General features: G+C 46.8%; 1 protein-coding gene and 1 long non-coding RNA gene across 4 annotated transcripts in view; one reads left to right on the top strand and one right to left on the bottom strand.

Annotated features, from left to right (window-relative positions):
* Nucleotides 1-3,281: 3,281 nt before the first annotated feature.
* Nucleotides 3,282-13,302, bottom strand: LOC136326433 (uncharacterized). The gene is made up of 2 exons (XR_010729450.1): nt 12,918-13,302; nt 3,282-4,729 (listed from the first exon to the last, which is right to left on the bottom strand). It is a non-coding gene; the product is annotated as an uncharacterized lncRNA (long non-coding RNA).
* Nucleotides 13,303-13,355: 53 nt separating this feature from the next.
* Nucleotides 13,356-23,304, top strand: part of LOC136326431 (solute carrier family 23 member 1-like) — a 28,060-nt gene continuing 18,111 nt past the window's right edge. Inside the window, exons 1-5 of one of the 3 annotated variants that reach the window (XM_066262349.1) lie at nt 13,359-13,448; nt 13,995-14,073; nt 14,344-14,445; nt 15,607-15,753; nt 18,345-18,502. In XM_066262349.1, the coding sequence (XP_066118446.1) occupies nt 14,404-14,445; nt 15,607-15,753; nt 18,345-18,502 (347 nt within the window). In that variant the 5' untranslated portion in view covers nt 13,359-13,448; nt 13,995-14,073; nt 14,344-14,403. Of the gene's footprint in view, nt 13,449-13,994; nt 14,074-14,311; nt 14,446-15,606; nt 15,754-18,344; nt 18,503-23,304 lie in introns of all 3 variants that reach the window. The other 2 variants (XM_066262350.1, XM_066262347.1) reach the window with 2 other exon arrangements.

The raw sequence follows: 23,304 nt of genomic DNA, 5'->3' as shown, positions 1-23,304 counted from the left end.
CATTATTTGGTGTCTGTCCCAGATATGTTCTGTTTGTCCTTCCAGGTCCACCTTTTACCTTTCTCCATCCTGTGGTGAGCCCTCGGGGGTCGACCTAATGAGCCACAGCAATATTCTGCGCCCTCTGACTTTGGTGGAGTTTGGTCCTTGGGGAGCACCAGTAGAAAATTAGAGGGAGGGTGGAGAGTGGGGCCGTGACCTTAGTCACCCGACCTTGTCCTTGGGCCTGAGGGTGGAAATGGTTGGTCCACTGTTCCTACTCCTGCATTACTACACATCTACTGTGGTTGCCTAATACTCCATCTCCATCCGTGTAAATGGTCTAATGCAGTGGTTCTCAAAGTGTGCACCAGGGCGCACTGGTGCACCCTAGAAGATTTCCAGGTGTGCCCTATGGTATTCCAGAGAAATACAGTGTGTCCGTAAAGTCATGGTGCACTTTTGACCGGTCACAGGAAAGCAACAAAAGACGATAGAAATGTGAAATCTGCACCAAATAAAAGGAAAACTCTCCCAGTTTCATACCTATTCAATGCAGTTCAATGTGGGCTCACGCACAGATTTTTTTAGGGCTCCTTAGGTAGCTATCCTGTATAGCCTCTATAGACATCACTGACTGATGGCTTACCAGAACGGGGTTTCTCCACCAAACTGCCGGTTTCCTTCAACTGCTTATCCCACTGAGTAATGTTATTCCTATGTGGTGGCACTTCGTTGTAAATGCGCCAATATTCATGTTGCACTTTGGTCATGGATTCGAATTAAGCGAGCCACAGAACACACTGAACTTTCCTCTGTACTGTCCACATCTCAACTGGCATGGCCATGGGCTGCTCCGCTATATACATGGTGGTACATCATCATCTGTGCATGCGCACATGCTGTCACATCATCCTACAGAAACTGGGAGGGTTTTCCTTTTATTTGGTGCAGATTTCACATTTCTATCATCTTTTGTTGCTTTCCTGTGACCAGTGAAAAGTGCACCATGACTTTATGGACACACTGTATGTACCTGTTTGGGACCAAAGAACCAACAGGGTTTTTGAAGTTTAGATTTTTGGGGGACAGAGGTTTGGGGAATTGGCTGTAAGCTGACAGTCTGCCCAACCCCCCACCTCACTTGCCTGATTAGGTTGTAAAAGGCTGTTAAGCTGTGGTGCTGGATTGCTTACACTACCCCCATGTTCACCAGAAAGACTGGAGGCAAGTTTCTTCTATCCTTTGTTTGGTGTAAAGTTAAGATGATATGTATGGTGGGGTTTTGGATTGATGATTAAACATAAGGAATTGTCTCTTGAAGTCTTTTGGACTTCTATAAAAGAAGAATATGTGACAATACCTAAAAAAGCTTTGAACATTTTACTACAATTTTCAACATCCTATTTATGTGAATTAGGATTTTCTACCCTCAACACAAAAGTAAAAAGAGAGGAATTCTTCAATGTATTGATGAGGAATTGAGAGTTTGCCTTTCAAGTATATGCCTAAACATTGAAGAAATCTCTAGGACACATCAGGCTCATGTTTCTCATAAACACAAGAATGAAAAAACTTAACACATTTGCACCAGGACCTGCTGAATTTACTAAATCTTACTAAGAATGTATCTATATATATGTAAAAAGATAACTTCCCTGGCCAGTTGGCTCAGTGGTAGAGCATTGGTCTGGTGTGAAGGAGTCCCGGGTTCGATTCCCGGCTAGGGCACACAGGAGAGGCGCTCATCTGCTTCTCCACCCCTCCCCCTCTCCTCCTCTCTGTCTCTCTCTTCCCCTCCCGCAGCCGAGGCTCCATTGGAGCAAAGTTGGCCCGGGCGCTGAGGATGGCTCTGTGGCCTCTGCCTCAGGCGCTAGAATGGCTCTGGTTGCAACAGAGCAACGCCCCAGATGGGCAGAGCATCGCCCCCTGGTGGGTGTGCCAGGTGGGTCCCAGTTGGGCACATACGGGAGTCTGTCTGACTGCCTCCCCATTTCCAACTTCAGAAAAATACAAAAATAAAAAATAAATAAATTTTAAAAAGATAAGTTTTTTGTCTTTTTTTTTAATTGTTCAACCCCTCTTTTTTATGAATTCTAAAAAGCATAACTCAAAAAATGTAACATAAAAATGTATTTTTCCAGGGACAGAGAGAGAGAGTCAGAGAGAAGGATAGATAGGGACAGACAGACAGGAACAGAGAGATGAGAAGCATCAATCAATCATTAGTTTTTCGTTGCACATTGTAACACCTTAGTTGTTCATTGACTGCCCTCTCATATGTGCCTTGACCGGGGGCCTTCAGCAGACTGAGTAACTCCTTGCTGGAGCCAGCAACCTTGGGTCCAAGCTGGTGAGCTTTTTTTCTCAAGCCAGATGAGCCCACGCTCAAGCTGGTGACCTCGGGGTCTCAAACCTGGGTCCTTCCGCATCCCAGTCTGATGCTCTATTCACTGCACCACCGCCTGGTCAGGCTAAAACTGTATTTTAATGTTAGAATAAATTTAATTTTGTTGTATTTATTTAATTACCATAAAAGCATGCTTGGACTTTATATTTTTTTCTTTAATAGTTGACTTAATTATTATAACATAGTTCTCAGAAATTTGTATATAGTGTGCCTACAATTATTTGTAGAATTTTAAATGCACCCGACTTCAAAAAGTTTGAGAACTACTGATCTAATGAGTATGCCCTGTTTACTGGTGGGGTCTGGCGATGGAGCATTGGAGACCAGCGACGAGAGAGAGGACCAGGGTAGGGGAACAGAAAACACCATTTCCAAGGCTCATGCGTCCACCTGCTGTTCGCTTGTTGGTAGAGGAGAGAGTGAGGGGCTGAGCTGCCCTGCCCAAGAGCGCCCTTAGGTACAACAGGGGAGGCCCATCTGCCCCTCTGAGTGTGCCTTCTCCCCGTGGAGCAAAGGGTCTATGGGACCAGGAAGGCATGTCAATAGGGAGCCACAGCCCCCTCTTCCAGACCACACCGTCATTCCAAGATCCTGGCCTTCCTGCCCAAAGGGCCACGTGCAGAGCAGGTACAGGCTCTTCTTCGGGTGTGTGGCCCAGGCCCCACCAAAGAGTGGCCAGGAGCCACTGCTCCTGGGGCGGGGTGAGTAGAGCGAGGATATATGGACAGGTGTCCACTCACAGGCACCCAGGGCTCCCACAGTCTGGGAAAGAGCTGAGGGTGAGGGGAGTGGGGGTCGGTCCACTGCTTTTAAGCACAGGCCCCCCAGGAGTCAGAGAATTCGAAATGCACACCGGCGGTTACTAAGTGCTTATGTAGGGCATGCACCCAGGCAGGATGGTAAGACATGTTTATTCAGTTTGTTAGCTTGATTTGTAACTTTTCAACAAGTAGACACATGGATGTAGGCCTCTGTGGGTACTTGTGTCCTAGGCCCTGCAAATATGGGTCATGCTGTTCCCCCAATTGCTATTCAATGGCAGGCAGCCTGTCTTTCTAAAGATGTCTAGGGACAGAGTCACCCAGTTCCTCCTCAGTCCTTTCTGTGAACTCAGCCTCCTTAGGACAGTCTCTTTCTAAATTTGCTTCCCTTCAGAAGCAAGATAGTGAGAGTTAGTAAGTCCTGTGTGGTAAGCGACTGTGTGAGCCGCGGCCTTGAGGCTCGTGGGGCGGCAGCTGTCAGCTCTCAGGCCTCTCCGTCCATTCGGCGTGCCCTTCTGCCTACTGTCGGGTGTCAGCACCATGGACAGCACTCAACGCCCAGTCCCGGGAAGATGGGATCTGTTGGGGATCTTCAGGGGCAGCACAAGGCAGGCCAATTACTGCCTCTAGGGAGAAGGGAGCTGGTGTCCGTGTCTCCACTGGGTGTCACCATCACACAAAGCTCCTGCAGGCTGCAAGGTGATAAAACAAAGAGGCCCCTCCACCTCCCCCAGCTTCACGAGGGGAATTACCTGGAATGCTGGCTGGGAGCCCAAGAGTAGATATTAATCCTCCAGTGCTACTTACCACACAGTGGCCGTGCTTGACCTGGGTTACGGTAAGACTGGGGTGGCGGGAGGCTCTCTGATGGAACTCCCTGCTTGCAGCTGTTCCCTGCAGCCAGGGCTCCCCCAGCCCGAGTGTCTCCCTGTCACCCCCACAGCACCCTCTGCAAAAATCTGAGCTGAGAGTTGGGTACGGGCTCCTCCATGCATCCCCAGGGCCCCTCCACCCACAGGGCCGGGGTGTACTCGGGTGCCCAGGCTTTGGGGCTTTCAGACTCCAGGCCTGGAGCTTACACAGAACGGCTCCTTGGCACCCTCTCTGGAAGGAAGCTCCCGGTGGAGAAGGTGGACGCACCGCTGACGGAGGAGGCCCTCAGGGCTGGGGAAAGCCATCCTCAGAGTGCTCAGGACTCCCTGGGACCCACACTGCAGAAGAGCTGAGGAGTAGAGCCCTTGGAACTGCTCATGTGCGTCGAGGAGGCTCACAATGTGTTGGTGGCTGCGTGCTCACCCTGTGGGACTCCAGACTGCAGTGTCGACCCTCATGGACAGGTCAGTGCTGTGCTGCTGACATCCCACTCAGCCCCCAAAACATAACCTGGAGCCCAAAGAGTGTCCTGAGCCTGTCTTGATGATGCAGAGCAGCAGCCTGGGCACTGAAGTTCTTTAGAGTGACTCGGAGGAGCAGCGGGAATTACAAGAGTGAATGCCGTAAAGAAAAACCTTCCAAGTCCTGGCCTGTTGGCCCAGTGGTAGAGCGTTGGCCTGGCATGTGGATGTCCTGGGTTCAAGTCCTGGTCAGGGCACACAGGAGAAGTGACCATCAGCTTCTCCACCCCTTACCCTCCCCTTCTCTTTCCGTCCTTCTTCTCCTCCTGCAGTCATGGCCCAAGTGGCTCAAGCACATCAGCCCCAGGTGCTAAGGATGGCTTTGTGGAGTCTCCGCCTCAGGCACTAAAAATAGCTGGGTTGCAAGCATGGTCTCGAAGGGGCAGACCATAGGCCCCAGACAGGGGTTGCTGGGTGGATCCTGGATCCTGGTCTGGCGCATGTGGGAGTGTCTATCTCCCCTCCTCTTACTCAGAAAAGAAGGAAAAAAAAGAGAGAGAAAGAAAAACCTTCCAGCACTGCAGAAATTATGTTTGCAAGTAGAAAACCACTGGAGGGATTCTATTACAGAACATCTGCAATGATCTCAATGAGTCACTGTCTGGACCTCACTGTCCCCACGTTCGAATACAGATCTGTGTCATCTTCCACTGACCAGGCTTGAGTTCAGTGAAGCATCTTCCCTATCTTTATGCCAGGAAACAGTTATGGAAGAAAGCATGTCACCAAAACTTAAATAAGACAGTTCCAGTGAGGAAGGTAGGGCAGGCTCCCCTCTTCCCTGAGAAGGAAGAGACAAGAAGAATGCAAAGGAAAGGAGCCTGCAGGGGTAACTGAGTCAGCTAGTTATGGATTAACTACATCCTATAATTCTCTGAAAGGTTGCCTGGAGCAGCTTCTTGTATATAGCTGAGACCAGTGGTCTGGAAACCCCTTCTCCCTTGCTGACCCCACTGATACTCACTCTCCCCTCCTGGAGTCTTGAGAGTGATGTATACCTCCGGACCAGTGGTAGTCAACCTGGTCCCTACCGCCCACTAGTGGGCGTTCCAGCTTTCATAATGGGCAGTGGCAGAGGAACCAAAGTATAAATAAAAAGATAGATTTAACTATAGTAAGTTGTTTTATAAAGATTTATTCTGCCAAACTTAGTAAAAATCCGACATAAAATACTTGGTAAGTAATTATTATTATATGCTTTACCTTGCTGTAACTCTGCTTTATAAATTTTCTGAAGTAAAGTTACTTCCCTACTTTATAAATCACCATTACTGTGGAACCGGTAGGTGGTTAGAAAATTTTACTACTAACAGAGATACAAAAGTGGGAGGTAAGTATAAAAAGGTTGACTACCCCTGCTCTGGACAAAGGAATCATGAGCCCCTTGCATGGACATATGTATTCTGTAAAAGGTGTATCACCTGTAAGAAGATCTATCTCAGGGAACTTGTGCTTTGGGTTGTTTGTCCCACATGCTCCACCGGCTTCTAATAAATTCTCTTTCCTCTGATAAAGTTGTCTGAGTGTCTAATAACCTCCACTGGGTAAAGCTTTCTTGCTACACCAGGAGGAGGGTATGGACTCATGCTGCTGTTTGCAAGTCTCCTGCAAAGAAGCTTCCACGAGATACTCCACTGACTAGAATAGATGTCTGAGTTCCATGCAGGAAGGTACTGATCACTGCACTTTCCAGATGCCAGGAGCTGAGTGTCTCCCTCCTTCTGCTCCCTCTCCCCTTTCTCCTTCCAGAGCTGTTTCCCCAACCCTTTGATGTCTTCCTCTCCACAAACCCAAGACTACGCCTGACCCGTGCTGCTGCTCTGATATGAGCGGCTGCGTCCCTCTTCCCAGCCCTAAGCAGACATCAGTAGGGACTGACCTTTGCCACTGTCACATTGGATCCACAGAACAAAAGCCAAGCAACTGAGAAGTGGGTGACTCAGCTGCAGGGACCTCCCACAAGCTCAACTCTTGCCTCCACTTCCCTCCTCTGAGGTCTCTGGCAGCCTCTCTCCCTTCCGTCTCCCTTCAGTCTCAGTTTATTTTTCCTGCCAAGTTGTGCAGCTTATTTAGAAAGAATGACAAGGAAAGGTTTTGTTAAACACTCCCATTTTTCTCTCCCAGATGTCTTCCTTTGCCATTTTCCATGGACACTCCCCCTTTTTAAAAAAGATTTTATTTATTGATTTTACAGAGGGGTGAGCCTAGAAATATCAAGTTATAATTACTTCATTTTAGTTGTTCATTGCTTGCTTGTTGTATGTTCACTGACCGGGCAAGCCCAGGGTCTCAATCTGGCGACCTCAGCATTCCAGGTTGATGCTCTATCCACTGTGACACCATGGGCCAGGTGACCCCTGGACCCCTCTTTGTGGAAGCAGGGACTACTGAGGTGGTTACAAAGGGGATGATGCAAACGGAGGACCCTGGGTGGTGGCTCTGGTGAGCAATGTGCTCGTGAGAAATCAAAACCTCTCCATCTAACATTGTGTTAACTATGTTTTCATATTTTCTATATTGTTTTTACTCTTTTCCTTGTTTTTAATTATTTTTTTTTCAATTACAGTTTACATTCAGTGTTATTTTGTATTAGTGAGGAGACAATCATATACTTTACAAAATGTCTGCCTGACACCTCCAGCACCCAACTGGTACTATCAGTAGACCAGTGGATAGAAAGCTGTGGCACAAATATACAATCGATTATTACTTAGCCATAAAAAGAACAAAATTCTTACCAATTGGGACAGCGTGGATGGACCTAGAATGTATCATGCTAAGTGAAATAAGTCAGACAGAGAAAGTACCATATGATTGCATTTACATGTGGCAACTAACGAACAAAATAAATGAACAAACCAAACAGAAGCGGACCCAGAGAGACAGAGCACAGACTGATGGTGGCCAGCGGGGAGGAGGACCTGGTGAAAAAGGTAGAGGGACTGAGAAATACAGATTGGTAGTTATTCTCTGTACTCTTTTTTTAAAAGAGTTTATAAATTTTGAGAGAGAGGGAAGAGGAGAGAGAGAGAGAGAGAGAGAGAGAGAGAGAGACATTGATCAGCTTCTGTATATGCCCTGATTGGAGATTAAACCCCCAAACTTGCATTAGAATGAAGCTCTAACCAACCCAACCAAGCTACCTGGTCAGGGCTATTTCCTGTATTCGTGGTGCTCTGGTGTTTGAGGCTCCTGACCAGGGACAGACCAGGGCTCCCAAGGCTAGTCGAGGTTGTAAAGGACTCCCCTGTGAGCACCGCTTTTCATATGCAAACAACCCAATCCTGAGCCCTACCCTCCACCCCCTCTTTAATCTGGCCAAACCACAATCCCCCTGCCATAATCATCTCAGGGCCAGTTACCAGACAAACAGGGACAGCAAGAACTATTCAGCCCAGCCAGCCCTAGACCTGTTCAGCTACTGACCCTGCCTCGGTCATTCCTCCCTGCAAAAATAACAAGAAAGCTCTTCTCCAGCACCCCTTCGCTCTGTCTTCCTCCTGACTGGTGCTCTGCTGTGTGGCCCCACGTGGCCTACTCTGCCTCCTCTTGGGAACTGTGAGTAGCAAGCTCTCTTTTTTCTTTTTCTTTTTCTTTTTTTAATTTCAAACGAACATTTATTGATCCCATATTAAATGGAACATGGTTAAGAAATGCACCTCCTCTGTCTGGGGACAATTGTCTCCACTGTGTTTATCCTCAGCTAGGTACAGCCTAAGGCTCACTAGTCTTTTACAATTATTCAGACTCCTATAATGGAGTAGCAGGTTGATTCAGAAGCTGAGAAGCTCCTTAGAAAGTTGTGGTCAGCAGGATAAAGATCACAGCCCATGGAGAATACGCTTCATTTTAAAGCAAGGGCTGAGATGAACCCATTGCTCTCTGTGGAGGTGCTGGGGTCATCTGATGCTCCAGTCCTAGGCTCTTCTGAATAATCACCAGTTTGCTATGGCTTCCTCAGTGACTTCTTTCACAAAGTTGGGGACGTTAGATTCCACATCAGTAGACAACTCCAAAGCCTGGATGTTCCTCAAATAAATGTCAGTGATTGATGTTACATTACCAGTGAGGTAGAGGTCAGTGGTTGACTCTGCGTCAGCCGTTGGCTTCTGCTCAGCCTGTAACTCTGAGTCATTGCCAACATCTGTGTCTGAGTCAATGTCGATGTGTGGGAGTAATGAGGGTACATCCCAGCCAGGTCAGGTAGACCAAGTGCGGGCCTTCCTGATGATGTTGTGGGTGGGAGCTGCGGAGAGCGCCAGAGACCGGAGAAAGTGGGAGGAAGTGGCCGGCCCTCTGTGCACTCAACAAACTACCTTCTCAATGGTAGTCATTTCCTGATCTGCTGGCCTCCCCATACCAGAATGAAAGCACAATCCTGGGTCTATTTAAAAACCAGAACAGAGACCAAAGACCTTTGTTAAGTTATGCCCTTTTCTAAAGGGCTGTGTAACCCTCCAAAATGGAGATAACATTTCTAAAGTTGTAGAGAAAAGCCAGCCCTGTGCTTCCACCCTGAGGCAGTGGCAGCAGTGTCCCCTGCCTTGGGCATCTGGCCAGCAAGCGATTGTGAATCCAGGGCTCCAGGAGAGGAAATTGGGACCGGCCCTCTCCCTGGGACATCTCCTGTTGTTGTATAGCCGGAATCTTGGACAGTAGGAGTAGGGTTTTAAAATCTACCTCTTTCTGGACAAAGAGCTGGCCCAAGAGTTCAGTCACAAGTTAATGAGTGAGACGTGCTGAATACATTTGGATAATATGATTAAATCCGACTGCTATTTGTGGAATGCCTCCTGAGGGGGTGGTGAGCAAGAGGACTCAGAGGGGCCAACTGTGAAGGTCATCACAGGCTTCGCTAACTACAGGTTCTAACGGTCTCCTCAGGGCACAGGCAGTCAGAGTGAGGGTTTTTTTTGTTTTTTGGTTTTTTTTGTATTTTTTTTTTCTGAAGCTGGAAACGGGGAGGCAGTCAGACAGACTCCCGCATGCGCCCGACCGGGATCCACCCGGCACGCCCACCAGGGGGTGATGCTCTGCCCATCTGGGGCATCGCTCTGTCGCGACCAGAGCCACTCTAGCGCCTGGGGCAGAGGCCACAGAGCCATCCTCAGCGCCTGGGCCATCTTTTGCTCCAATGGAGCCTTGGCTGCGGGAGGGGAAGAGAGAGACAGAGAGGAAGGAGAGGGGGAGGGGTGGAGAAGCAGATGGGCGCTTCTCCTGTGTGCCCTGGCTGGGAATCGAACCCGGGACTTCCGCACGCCAGGCCGACACTCTACCACTAAGCCAACCGGCCAGGACCAGGGTGAGTTTTAAAAAGGGGAAAGACATGGTTTGTGTTTTGAGTTTATCCAGAGTGCTGTGCGCAAAATCATAAGGAAGCCATTGTAGAATAGAGAGAGGAACAACGAAGGTGGCTTAGGTGAAGTTAATACAGTTGCTACCATGAGTGGGAACTGGAGACCCCCATGATATACTCAGGAGGTGAGGTGAGCAGAATGTGGGAAGAATCACACATGGCGGACTGAGCTCTGGCGTGGGTGTTTGGTGGACGTTGGTGTCATTAACTGAGATGAGGAGTGTGGAACATGCAGGTCCCCTTCTACTCTGGACATTAGTTTCTTTCTTTGCTTTTTTTAAAAAAATTATTAATTTTAGAGAGAGATGAAGGGAGAGAAAGAGACAGAAACATCAGTCTTTTCCTCTATGTGCCCTGACCAGGGATCAAACTCACAACCTTTGCATACGGGACAATGCTCTAACTAATTGAGCTATCAGGCCAGGGCTCTCTGGACATTAACTTCTTCTATAGTTTCTTCCAGCTCTCAAAATCTAGAATTCTACTTCCCAGTAAGAAAATCTCTCTGCAAGAAGGTGGAGGCAAAATAGGGGTATGAGACATTTACATGCTTGGGCCCCGAAATCAGCCTTTGACATCTTGTCAGGGTGGTACTCAGCAGAGGACTGAGGACATGTGGGTCACTGTCAGAGCTGGGCAGGAACCCGCCGTGATGGGTACCTTGCGTGGTCCTCGGGAGAAGCATCATGAGTGTGCGCCACAAGCCCCAGTGCTGCTCGGCCCTCTTAGAGGTGACTGAAGAGAAAGTCGATTTCTTGCCAAAAATATTCAGGTCAAACTCCTATTGAAAGGGATTGGACGAAGGAAAGGCAGGAGGCCAAAACCATTCTTCTCTTCTTATGAAACTATTCACAGGGGACTTTGCACCTGCCAGACTGTCTTAGTCTTTTGGGGCCATAGACAGGGGTGGCTTGAATGACAAGCAGTTATTTCTCACAGTTCTAGAGTCTGGGAAGTTCAAGATCGAGGTTCTGGTAGAGTCAGAGTCTGGTCAGGACCTGCTTCCTGCTTCACAGACTTCTTGTCGTGTCCTCACATGGCAGAAGGGACAAGGGAGCTCTCTGGGGTCAATTTGATAACTGGCATTAATTTCATTTACGAGGGTTCCGCCCATATTATGCCCGAAGGCCCCACCTCCAAATCAGATCACATTGGACTTTAGGATTAATATAGGAATTTGGCAGGGGGCACAAATATTCAGTCAATAGCACAGATCTTAGAAGGTCTTCTTCGGCCCTGGGCTCCCAAACCTCTCAGTGAATTCACAAAGAGGAGCCACTGGAGTGAAGAGGATGTGCAGAAGCCAGGAGGGTCGAAACTGCTGAAGCCCCACCTTCCACTCTAAGCCTCACTGGCCTGGCATGGGGAGCCAGAGCAATATAAGGAAGAGCCCCAGTCACAAAGATGACACTGGCTGCAGGACCGGTTCCTGCTTGAGAAGGGGCAGCTGGGAGCAGCTGAGGAATTAGGGCAACCTGTTCCCCAGATGTGCAGTCTGCCGGATGATATCAGAGAAGTGGTTTTCAACCTTCCTCTCCCCAAGCTGGTTTCAGATCTTGGCTCCACAACTCCTCCGCAGCCCTTGGGTCAGTTTCATCCCATCCATGTGTCCAGCCCTGGCTCCTGGGACCCCACCTGGACATGTTTCCGTGGGCCCTGCTTGTTCAACAGTCAGACTTGGACACTGAGGCACAGAGGCAAGCGGAAGGGTTTGCAGAAGCAGAGAGTTCCACAAGAGCAGAGGAACAAGATTATGAATGGCAAATTGCCTGCGTGACTGTCCCTGTTAGGCCCCGAGTCACGTCTGTGCACCGCAAGAGTAAACCCAAACAGATGCTTGTACTACGTCAGGCTCTGAAGAGAAAAGCAAAGACTGGTAGCAACCGAAGGGGAGAAAATGAGGTTAAAAAAAAAAAAAGACTTATACTTTGTTTACATTTATGTATTTAAAAATCATACTGACATTGTGCAATGAAAATGATATGCTGGAGACTTCTCAAAATGAGTGTTGTTTTTTTTTAAACATGAGTCTTTGGACTAGTGTTCCAGAACAGGAGTGAGCAGACTTTTTCTGTAATGGGTCAGATAATAAATTATCTTGGGCTTTGTGGACCTGTCACAAGTATTCAACCATTGTGACGCAAAGCAGCTCTGGGGACCATGGAGACAAGTGGGCATGGGCATATTCCTGTAAAACTCTATTCGCATGAACAGGCAATGGGCCAGACAGGACCTGTGAGTCTGCCAACCTCTGTTTTATAAACAAATTCCATTAAGCATGACTATGGGGATTATTTAGACCATGAAGTCATAAATCAAATGCCACAATCCACTTGAGGCTGCTTTCCCAAGCTGTACATATCAAAACTGGGGAAAATAATATTTTGCAAATCACAACCTAAAATCCTATGACTGAGAAACAAGTCAGGGCTCAAAAAACTGTAGAAAGTCCTACCCTCTGTGGCTAATGTTGGTTTCCTGTCATTCCATGTCAAGAGTGTGTGAAATCAGGTATTCATTTGAATGAAGCCTCTTAAAGACCAGTGGCCTTTAAATCATTTCCCTGTTGATTGGAGCATCATCCCAATATGCCAAGGTTATGGGTTTGATCCCCAGTCAGGGCATTTATAGGAATCAACCAATGAATGCATAAGTAAGTGGAATGGCAAGTAGATGTTTCTCTCTCTCTCTCTAAAATTAATACAAACAAACAAATAAATAAAAATTGTACGCCTAGACAAACAGCAAGGAAGGCAGCACCAGAAAAGGCAAGACCCTGAAAGGGCAGAGTCTCTGAGAAGTCTCCTTTCATATTACCTCAGAAAGTGACAGGGAGTAGCGATGCCCAGGTGAAGCCAGCTTTGCCCGTGCCCGCAGGTCTGTGAGGTTGGGGGCAGCAGTGTGCTGTGGAGGCAGCCCCCATTCTGACCCACACCAGCCCGGCGTCATGGTAACAAAGCCTGGGCAGCTCACTGCAGAGACCCATGTGAATGCGGGCACCTGCTCTTTGTCCTCACCTTGTAATGCATCCAGCTTACACATTGAGTGTGTTCAGAGGCAGGAGTCCAGGCCGTCCTGGAGTGAAGCCACCCCGCTCACTTCTGAGGCCAACTTGGGGCCCCCTGGGCACTGTTTGTGGAGGATCAGTGTTTTCACTGACGGAGAGCAGGAGGAAGCCTCCTCTGTGGCCACGCTCTCTGGGCCGTCTCCCCTGGAGCCTCATCCTTCCCATCTTCAGACCCACGTGGTCTGTGGTCTCCAAGTGGCACCTCCATGACCCCTGTGGGCTGTAGAACCAGACTGTCTGGATTTGAGTTTCAGTTCCTGCATTTGCTGTGAACCTTGGGCCAACGGCTTAACCTATCCAACTGTGAATCTCTCCATCTGCAAACTAAGGCTGTGAATGCTAGTCTGTTGTGAACATGAACTAAGATCATCTAAAGAAGTTGGAATGCAGTGTGTACACAGTGACGTGCTCAGGAAAGGGGAGCGGCTTGGTGACCCTGCCTCTCTTCTGACCTTCGCCTTTCTGTCCCAGCCTGAAGCAGGTATGACCCCCCCCCCCCTCCTCGGCCAATGGTCTCCTCATTGTGTTGTTCAGTGCTTTCTCTTGGACCAACTCCCACTGATGCCTGTGTGTGTCTGCCAAGTGTTTCCCGAACAATGAGACTCAGGACCGCCCATTCTAGAACAACCCACCATCCTGAATAACTGGCACTTGGCTTGCTTTGAATTTTATGGAATGGGATTTTATCAAGAGTTTTTGAATAGAGCCTTTCAAGTGCCTGTCTCAACTAAGACCCAGGATTACACCTCCCTGGATTCCTTTTTCTAAAAGTGGGTGATTAGACATTGCTGGGTGTCAAGGATTAAAGGCATTCTTTCCCTCAGGTGTCACTGGAGGCCTTTGCCCCACCCATGAGCTTTATCAGCTGCTTCCAGGTCAACAGCAATACCCTCTTCCTCATTAATGACTTTATTAATGCATCTCAGGGGCCAGGCCCATTGGGCAATTTCGCAATGCCTTCATTCCGGCTCAGTTAGTCACTAGGAATCAGCTTTCGAAAACTGAAAAGTCTCTCACTTCTGCCTAGGGCCTCACCTTCATCCACCCCCCTCATCTCCTGCCCGCTGGAACCTTCCGGAAAATGCACTCCTGCCTTCCCCAAAGAGGTTATATATCCTGCTTTGTTTCCTTGTGCCATGGGGGATCATTAACTTCTCTACAATAACCCCAACTTGTCAAAGATGAACTGTCTGCTGCGACAGAGTGCACTTTGGTCCCCTGCAGTGACCAGAGAGGGAGCGGGCTGGAGTGGGGTGGGACTGTTATCCCTCAGTAGGTGGGGCTTGCAGGCCCCACCCTCTCCACACCCAGCTGGGGATCTCTGTCTTTCTCTTCCTATTTCAGCAGGCATTGAGAAGTTAATCTTTCTCTACTAGAGTGGCTTCACTTTTTTGTCATCCTGAGAGGGCACCCGAAGGGAAAGACCCCAAGTGGCCATGAACTCTGCCACCACCAGCTCTGAGTGCCCAGACCCCTTGGTGAGTGCTGGTATGAGAGGGGGAAGGGGACGGGGGTGGGGGTGGGGTCCCAGCATAGCGTCCTGATGTTGCGGGTTCAAAACCCCAAGTCAAGGCACATACGAGAAGCAACTAGAAGCAACTACTACGCTTTGCTCCCTCCCTTCCCTCTCTGTCTCCTCCCTCTAAAATCAATAAATACAATCTAAACAAATAAAAATTAAATTAAAAAAGATTTTAGGTGACCAGACAAGAGGGGCAGCTGTGCTCAGACCTCGCCATCACTGGGGGTGGAGATTCCTCCCTGAGTGCTGACCTCTGTGAATGAGTCACAGAGGGAGAGGACGAGGAGGGACGTTCTCTGCTTTACCTTTACTCACAGATTGGTCTCTGTTGGATTGAAATGTTCCTTTTCCAGGTTTCTCAGGGTTAGTTTCTTTGTATGGAAGCCCTTTCCTAAATCAAAACAAAACAAAAGAGAGTGGAGGGCAGAGGAGGGAGACCAAACTGATATTTACTGCCTGACCAAAATGCCCCAGGCACTTTATGTTCTGTTCCCGTTTTACAGATGGGAAACCTGAGGCCCAGAGGAGGAAAGTCAGGGAAACCCAGCTGGAGGCCTCTCTAGTTAATCCTTGAGCCCTATCACCTCTCTAACCTATTTTGGCCACCTGAAAATAACAGGGGGAACTGAGTGGAGACCCTCTGCTCTTTTTTCTGCCCACTGCCGAGGGAAGAGCCCCACCCGCCACACCACCTGGGGTTGTAGCCCTAATGAGACCCAGGGCTATGAGTCAGGTGCCACCCACAAATCTGGGTTACACCATTCTGGGGCCAGGATCCCCAGTTTCCTGACTGGCTGGGAGGAAAACCTGCCATTTTCTGACCTTGGAGTTGACCCTCATCCCCTCCTGCACAAAGCTGCTTCTCTGCCAGGACTCTGGGCACGGCACCTCCTCCATTTGCACGGCCCCAGACTTCACATGGAGGCCCTACCACAGAGGTAGAATACCGAAAATCATTTGTCTTTTGAGTTGGGAGAAATCCCAAGCTGGACAACAGTTATCCCTGTCTCATTGACTCTTGCCCCTGGATGGCCATCCGTCTGTATGTACAGTTGAAATCAGCAAGTTCACTCGATTCCTTTCAAAATGCCCAGATGTGTCCTTCTCTTGTTCCCAGCAGAGGGGTGATGGCGTGGTCATCTTCCATGATGATGGCCAAGGCAGGAAGAAGAAGGACCAGTCCAGGAGTCCGAGCGGCAGCCACCTGGTCTATGGCATCCTGGACATCCCACCATGGTACCTTTGCATCTTCTTGGGGATACAGGTAATGCCACCCAGCAAACACTGGGTCCAAAGAGAGTCTGCCTCAAAAGCCCCATCAACACACACCCAGGTAAAATCAGTCAAGATCCACTCTTGAGTTGTGGGTCTTGTCTATTGTGTAGTTGACCTCCAGGGGAACACAAGGCTACTTTGGTCTCTCTTTCTGTCCAGGAGTTTGGGAGTAGAAGAAGGAATTAAGGAGGATTCTCTCTCATGCTGAACTGATAGGTTACAGTATGATACTTATTGGGACATTTTATTTTTAAGGAAACCGATATTAATTTATTTGATTGGCAACAGCTAAAATGTTTGATAACCAATGCTTGGGAAATTTGGGGGAAATGTCTCTCTTGAACACATTTGTTAGAATGTTATTTGGTACAACCTTCCTAGATGACAATTTGGTGATTTCAATCAACATGGGAAACATTCAAAACCATTAACCCAGTCTCTAATGCTTAAGAATTTCTCTGAGGATATGCTGGTAAGATTTGTTATGATAAGTACAAAGATATTCTTATAGCATTATTAATGATAGCAAAATCAAAATCAAAATCACATAACAAACAAACAAAGCCCAAGAAACAACCAAAATATTCATCATAGGGAGCCTGTTCAATAAATTGTGATACAAGCTAACAAATAACTTTTTTTCTGCAGCTGTTTAAAAGAGAAATATATATTTGCCCTGAAGTTACGAAACATTCTCCAAGATATATTAAGTAAAAAAGCAAAATAAATAACTATGTATAGTGTGGTCTTTTTTGTGTTAAAAACAAACAAAAGAGAGGATGATAAAAATAAATATTTTTGTATGTTTTGAAGGAATCACAAGAAACTAATAAAGGAAGAAGAACTAGGAAAAGGAGGGTAGCTTTCAACATTCACTTTTTATAACATGAATTTTCTAATTTCATAGATGTGTTTCTTTTAATTTTATAAACTCTTACATGTGGAATATTGGGGATGGCATATACATTTCTGTTTTTTTCTTTGTGCTTTTAAATACATTAAGAAGACCAAATGTCATACTTATTTTTAAAATATTATGAGCCAATACAATGGTTAATGTAGATATTTTTATCATGAAAGGATGTTGAATTTTGTCAAATGCTTTTCTGCATCTATTGAGATAATCATATGATTTTTAGCCTTTATTTTTATTAATGTAGTATATCATATATATTGATTTATGTATGTTGAACCATCCTTGCCTCCCAGAGATAAATCTCACTTGGTCATGGTATATGCTCCTTTTAATGTAACATTCAACTTCGTCCACTAGGGTTTTGTTGAGTTTTGCACCTATCTTCATCAAGGATGTTAACCTGTGGTCTGGCTTTAATATCAGGGTTATAGGATAGACTCATGAAATGAGTTTGGGAGTGTCCCCTCCTCTTCAATTTTTTTGGAAGAGTTTGAAAAGAAATGGTATTAATTCTTCCTTAAAACTTGTAGAATTCACTAGTGAAATGATGTGGTTCTGGGTTTTTCTTTGTTGGGAGGGTTTTGTATATTGATTCAAACTTCTCACTTGTTATTGGTCTGTTCAGATGTTCTGTTTCTTCATGACTCAGACTTGGTAAGTTGAATGTTTGTAGGGATTTATCTATTCTTTTTAGGTTATCCAATTTGTGTCTTATGGATCTTTGTACCTGTATTGTATCAGTTGTAATTATTCCTCTTTAATTTCTTTTTAAAATTATTTATTTATTTATTTATTTATTTATTTATTTATTTATTTTTATTGATTTTAGAGAGGCAGGAAGGAGAGAGAGAGAAAGAGAGATCAATCTACTGTTTTACCTATTCATGCATTCATTGGTTGACTCTTGCATGTGCCCTGACTGGGGATTGAACCTGCAACATTGTTCTATTGGGATGATGCTCTAACCCAGCCAGGACAACTCCTCTTTTATTTCAGATTTTATTTCTTTGTGTTGTTTTTCTCTCTTTATTTTTTTCACTAGTTTAAATAAGGGCTTGTTTGTCTTTTCAAGAATACAGATCTTAGTTTCATTGATCTTTTTTGTTGCTTTTCTGGTTTCTTTATTTTTGCTCTGATTTTTGTTATTTGCTTCCTTCTGCTACCTTTGGGCTGCGTATGCTCTTTTCCTAGTTGCTTTAAGGTATGATTTCAATCCTCTTAAATTCACTAAGGCTGTCTGTGACTCAACCTATGATCACTTCTGGAGAATGTGTTCAGGTCTTCCTGGTCAATGGTCTTGCCCTTACCTTATATCTTGTTTTACTAATGAGCCTCTCACCTTGTTCTTGTTCTTAAAGCTTCCTCCATGGTTCCTGCTATGTCCACCTGAACTGTGTCCTTGCTGTGATTTATTACTCAGGATATCAGTTCCTGGCACTAGGGCCCTGCCCTTCGACCCCAGACCCTTTGGCTCGCTTCCTGCTTCTTGCTTCCAGGCCTTTCTAGTTGCCACTGCTTGCCTGGACCTCTGCCTGTCACTCATGACCAGGCCCTTCTGAGACCAGTGGTGGAGCTCTTGCCTCCATCAGTAGAAATGGGAATGAAGGTGGAACAGATGGCCACACCATGTACCTGCCTGTCTATTCTCTCTCTTCTGCCCACAGCACTTCCTCACAGCCCTGGGGGGGCTCGTGGCAGTGCCTCTCATCCTGGCCAAGGGCCTGTGTCTGCAGCATGACCCCCTCACCCAGAGCTACCTCATCAGCACCATTTTCTTCGTCTCTGGCATCTGCACTCTCCTGCAAGTGTTTTTAGGCATCAGGTAGGTACAACTGCTCCCTGTGGGTTCTGACTTTTATCTGTCAGGGTATCAGCAAGTTGTGCTTGGATTGTAGCGAGAAAGGTGGTTAGGAGGCTGATGGGGCATGATAGAATGAGCACAGAGCTGAGTCAGAGCTGGGGTTCAAGTCCTAGCTCCAACACTTACTGTCTATTTTAACTAGGTTTCTTAATTAAAGTAACAGGAATCCAGATTAGGTTAGGCAGAAATGTGTTCTTTATTAACTTATAAGATCAAGCCAAGAGAGAGTCAAGGTGCATCATACATCAGGAACATGTCTAATCGTGGACTCAAGTGCCACCAGGACTTTCTCTCCATTTCTTGTCTTTATGCAGGCCTGCCCCTAATACTGGCAAGATCCAGGATGAGAGTTATAAACCAACCTTACAAACTTGGTGATCTTACCTGGAAGGCCAGGCTTGAATTTAGAGTTCTCTGACTCTTTAAATTTCTACTTTGGAAGGCTCAGTCTGGGGTCTTCCCAATTCCATTTCTGCCTAGAGCTTTGCTTCAGATCACACGTATTCATGCATGCATGTGTGTGGACACCCCAACCTGCACATCCAAGTTCCATCCGCACACTTCTACCCTTGCATACACCAGATTCCCCAAACAGCTACTCCTTGGCCATCTTTCAGACCTAGGGGTGAGCACACCTGTCTTCATCAGGACAAACTTGGGAAAGAGGCCCAAGGAGGGTCTAGAAAAGACTTGGGACCATTTGGACAGAAAATTCTTGGGACTCAAAGAGGAGGGGCACATAAGCATGTCTCCTTGACCCTGTAGATGCCTCCCCAGAAGAAGCCAGAGTGGGGCCCTCCACAGCATTGGGCTAAGTGCAGGGACTCCCCTTTCCTAGTCTGAGGGTAGGGCTGTCTCTCCATCATCCTGCCAGGACCTGTTCTCACACACAGGGCTTCCTGCTCTGACTGTGGACAGGGCTGCTGGCACTCACTCACACATGCGAGCAAGTACTGCTCTGGTTGGCCTCACACTTTAAAATTCCAGAGAAGAGGCCCTGGCCGTTTGGCTCAGTGGTAGAGCATCAGCCTGGCGTGCAGGAGTCCCGGGTTCAATTCCTGGCCAGGGCACACAGGAGAAGCGCCCATCTGCTTCTCCACCCCTCCCGCTCTCCTTCTTCTCTGTCTTTCTCTTCCCCTCCCGCAGCCGAGGCTCCATTGGAGCAAAGTTGGCCCAGGCACTGAGGATGGCTTTATGGCCTCTGCCTCGGGCACTGGAATGGCTCTGGTCACAGCAGAGCAACGCCTCAGATGGGCAGAGCATTGCCCCCTGGTGGGCATGCCGGGTGGATCCGGGTTGGGCGCATGCAGGAGTCTGTCTGACTGCTTCCCCGTTTCCAACTTCAGAAAAATACAAAAAAAAAAAAAATCCAGAGAAGAGCTCTGGTTGGCATAGCATAAACCAAATGCCCAGGCCTGGACATACCAGAATGACAAATGCAGTGGCTCCAATTCAGGAAGGTTACCTGGTGAAGCAGAGAAGATGAATTCTGTTCTGTGTAAAGACAATAGACAGTCACTGAACCAGATCTGTGGTCTGGCACCTGTCAAATAAGGGCAAGGATGACATTGCTCTGCTCCCTTACAGTAGCATTGAGATAATCAATTGGTATAATAACTGAAATTCCTTTTTTTTTTTTTAACCACTAAGTCCTTTATATTTATATGTAGGCTGGTAAACTCAGTTTGAGTAAAATGGAGTCCTGTTGCTCTGAGCTGGCCTGGGCAGAGCTGGGAAGGAAGCCTGGAAAATGTGTCTTTGGAGCCTTCCCCCTCCTTATTTCCACACATGCTCTCTGCACATTCTCCTCCACCGTCCCTGCCCCACCTGAACGCCAACAACCCCACCTAGTGGCTCCCCGGGTTACCATCTTCCCAGGGAGGGACCCTTTCTAGTCAGATCTGTTGGTCTTGTATCTTCTTTTAACATTGATTTAGTACCCAGACCAAGGGCTGCCTGACGCTTGCACGGATTTGGGGGTCCTCATTAAGAAAAAAAAAGTGACAAATACAAAATCAGGTACACAAAGAGAATCATCCCTAAAGAAAGGTAGAGGAGGGTATAGGGGGAAGAATGGTGATGGAAGGAGACTTGGTTTGGGGTGGCCAACACACAATACAATACAATAATATACAGGTACGCTTGAAACCTCTATTGTACACTTGAAATCTATACCATTTTATTAGTCAATGTCACCCCAATAAATTCAATAAAAGAAGTTAAAAAAAGATCACAAATTACGAATTACAATAATTTTAAAAGATTTTTATTTATTGATTTTACAGAGAGAGGAGAAAGAGTGGTAGGGGATTGAGAAGTATCAACTCATAGCTGCTTTACTTTAGTTCATTGATTGCTTCTTGTATGTGCCCAGGGCTTTGAATAGGCCACTTCAGCATTCCAGGTCAATGCTTTATCCACTGGACCACCAAAGGCCAGGCAAATTATAAATTTTTAACAAGGAGATAAATACCACAAATGCCACAGATTCCAAAACGTGGCCTGTGTGACGGGCTCCCCTACAATTTAGCAAGGCCTTCCCTAGGTGCAGGGAGCTCAGTAAAACGACGAACAAAGTGCATTCTGTCTAATGGTAAAGTACAGCTGACCCTTGAACAATGTGGGCATTAGGGGTGCTGACCCACTGAGTAATTGAAAATCCACCTATAACTTTTTTAATTTATTTTATTTATTTATTTTTCTGAAGTAAGAAGTAGGAAGGCAGACAGACAGACTCCCGAAAGCGCCCGACTGGGATCTACCCAGCATGCCCACGAGGGGGTGATGCTCTACTCATCTGGGCCATTGCTCCGTTGCAACCAGAGCCATTCAAGCACCTGAGGCGGAGGCCATGGAGCCATCCTCAGAGCCCGAGTCCACTTTGCTCCAGTGGAGCCTTGGATGTAGAAGGGGAAGAGACAGACAGAGAGAAAGGAGAGGGAGAAGGGTGGAGAAGCAGATGGGCGCTTCTCCTGTGTGCCCTGACTGGGAATCGAACCTGGGACTCCCACATGCCAGGCCGACACTCTACCACTGAGCCAACCAGCCAGGGCCACCACCTATAACTTTTGATTCATCCAAAATTTAACTACATCAGCAGTTCCTTGGGATCCATGAAAGATTGGTTCCAGGAACCCCCACAGATACCAACATTTGTGGGTGCTCACGTCCCCTGTACAAAATGGTGTAGATCAGTGCATACAGTCGGCCCTTTGCTTCCACAAACTCCCAACCACAGATTGAAAACAGTGCCGGTATTTATTGGGAAAAAAAAAAAAAAAGTCCACACATACGTGAACCTACACAGTTCAAACCCAAGGTAGTTGACTGTAGCGGGGACTCCGAATACCCAGGATTTCTTACAATCCAGTGACTCTGTTAATTCAAGAAGAATTCACCGTCCTATATTCCTGATGCTCTGCCCCCATCCTGACCTATGTCAGAGGAAGTCCCTGTGCCACCATCCTTTGCCCACTCATTGTATCAGCTCAAGAAGTGACCATTGAAATGATGATGCAGGTGAGGTTGGATTCTGCCAAAAAAGCTCCAGATGTTGCTGTCCCCAACTTTGACCTCTTCCCCAATTACTCACAAGCCCCTCAAACTCCACGTGTCCCAACCCCAAACCTCCTTGGGGTTCATCCCCCCCAGGTTCCTGGGTGCTCAAGACACATTGCCCTTCCTGGCAGAGACTTAAGGCTCCCTCTCCTTTCTACCCTGGACAATATTTGCATTTATTTCCTCAGAATCCCCATGTTTCTGTGAAGAGAAACTGTAGTATATTTTCCAAAGCCTTGAGAATTAAATTAGATAATGTATATAAAGGAGTTGGCTCAGTGCCTGGGACAGAAAATTTGTTTTTCACACCAAAAAAAAAAATGATTGTACTATCCACAAGGTATTGCACTATCTGTTCCTTTTTTTAATAATTAAAAAATAATTAATTGGGATAGAAAACAGTCTTTCCCCCTCATTTGAAAACACGTTCAGCCTTACCAGGCAGTGGAGCAGTGGATAGAGCATTGGTCTGGGATCCTGAGGTCCCAGGTTCGAAACGCTGAGGTTGCCGACTTGAGCATGGGCTCACCATTTTGTGCGCGGGGTTGCTGGCTTGAGCATGGGATCATAGACGTGACCCCATGGTCACTGGCTTGAGTCCCAGGTCGCTGGCTTGAAGCCCAAGGTTGCTGGCTTGAACAAGGGGTCACTGGCTTGGCTGGAGCCCCCTGGTCAAGGAACATGACAAACAATCAATGAACAACTAATGTGTTACAACTACAAGTTGATGCTTCTCATCTCTCTTCCTTCTTGTCTGTCTATCCCTGTCTGTCTCTCCCTCTCTCTCTCTTTTCTCTCACTAAAAAAATAAAATAAATTGTACAATGCATTATATCTTATAATATCTTTACATTTCAATACACATACTTCTGCAACAGCACTTTTAAAAAAATGCTCATTCAGTATTCCATATACTAGAATACATATTTATGTTCTATTTTATTTAACCATTTTCTATTAAATGACATTAAAGTTGTTCTGAGTTCTTAACCAAGGTCACTGGCACCCCTGCCCCAGCACCAGTTTTCTCCCAAACAGACAATGCATCTTGCCCTGCCCACTAAGCAGTACTCTTTTTTTTTTGTACAGGAACAGAGAGAGAGAGTCAGAGAGAGAGGGACAGATAGGGACAAACAGACAGGAATGCAGAGAGATGAGAAGCATCAATCATCAGTTTTTCGTTTTGACACCTTAGTTGTTCATTG

The sequence above is a fragment of the Saccopteryx bilineata genome, chromosome 2, assembly GCF_036850765.1.
Source record: "Saccopteryx bilineata isolate mSacBil1 chromosome 2, mSacBil1_pri_phased_curated, whole genome shotgun sequence".
Classification (NCBI taxonomy): domain Eukaryota; kingdom Metazoa; phylum Chordata; class Mammalia; order Chiroptera; family Emballonuridae; genus Saccopteryx; species Saccopteryx bilineata.
The sequence above is the reverse complement of the archived record's forward strand: the minus strand, read 5'-3'. Positions and strand labels throughout refer to the sequence as shown.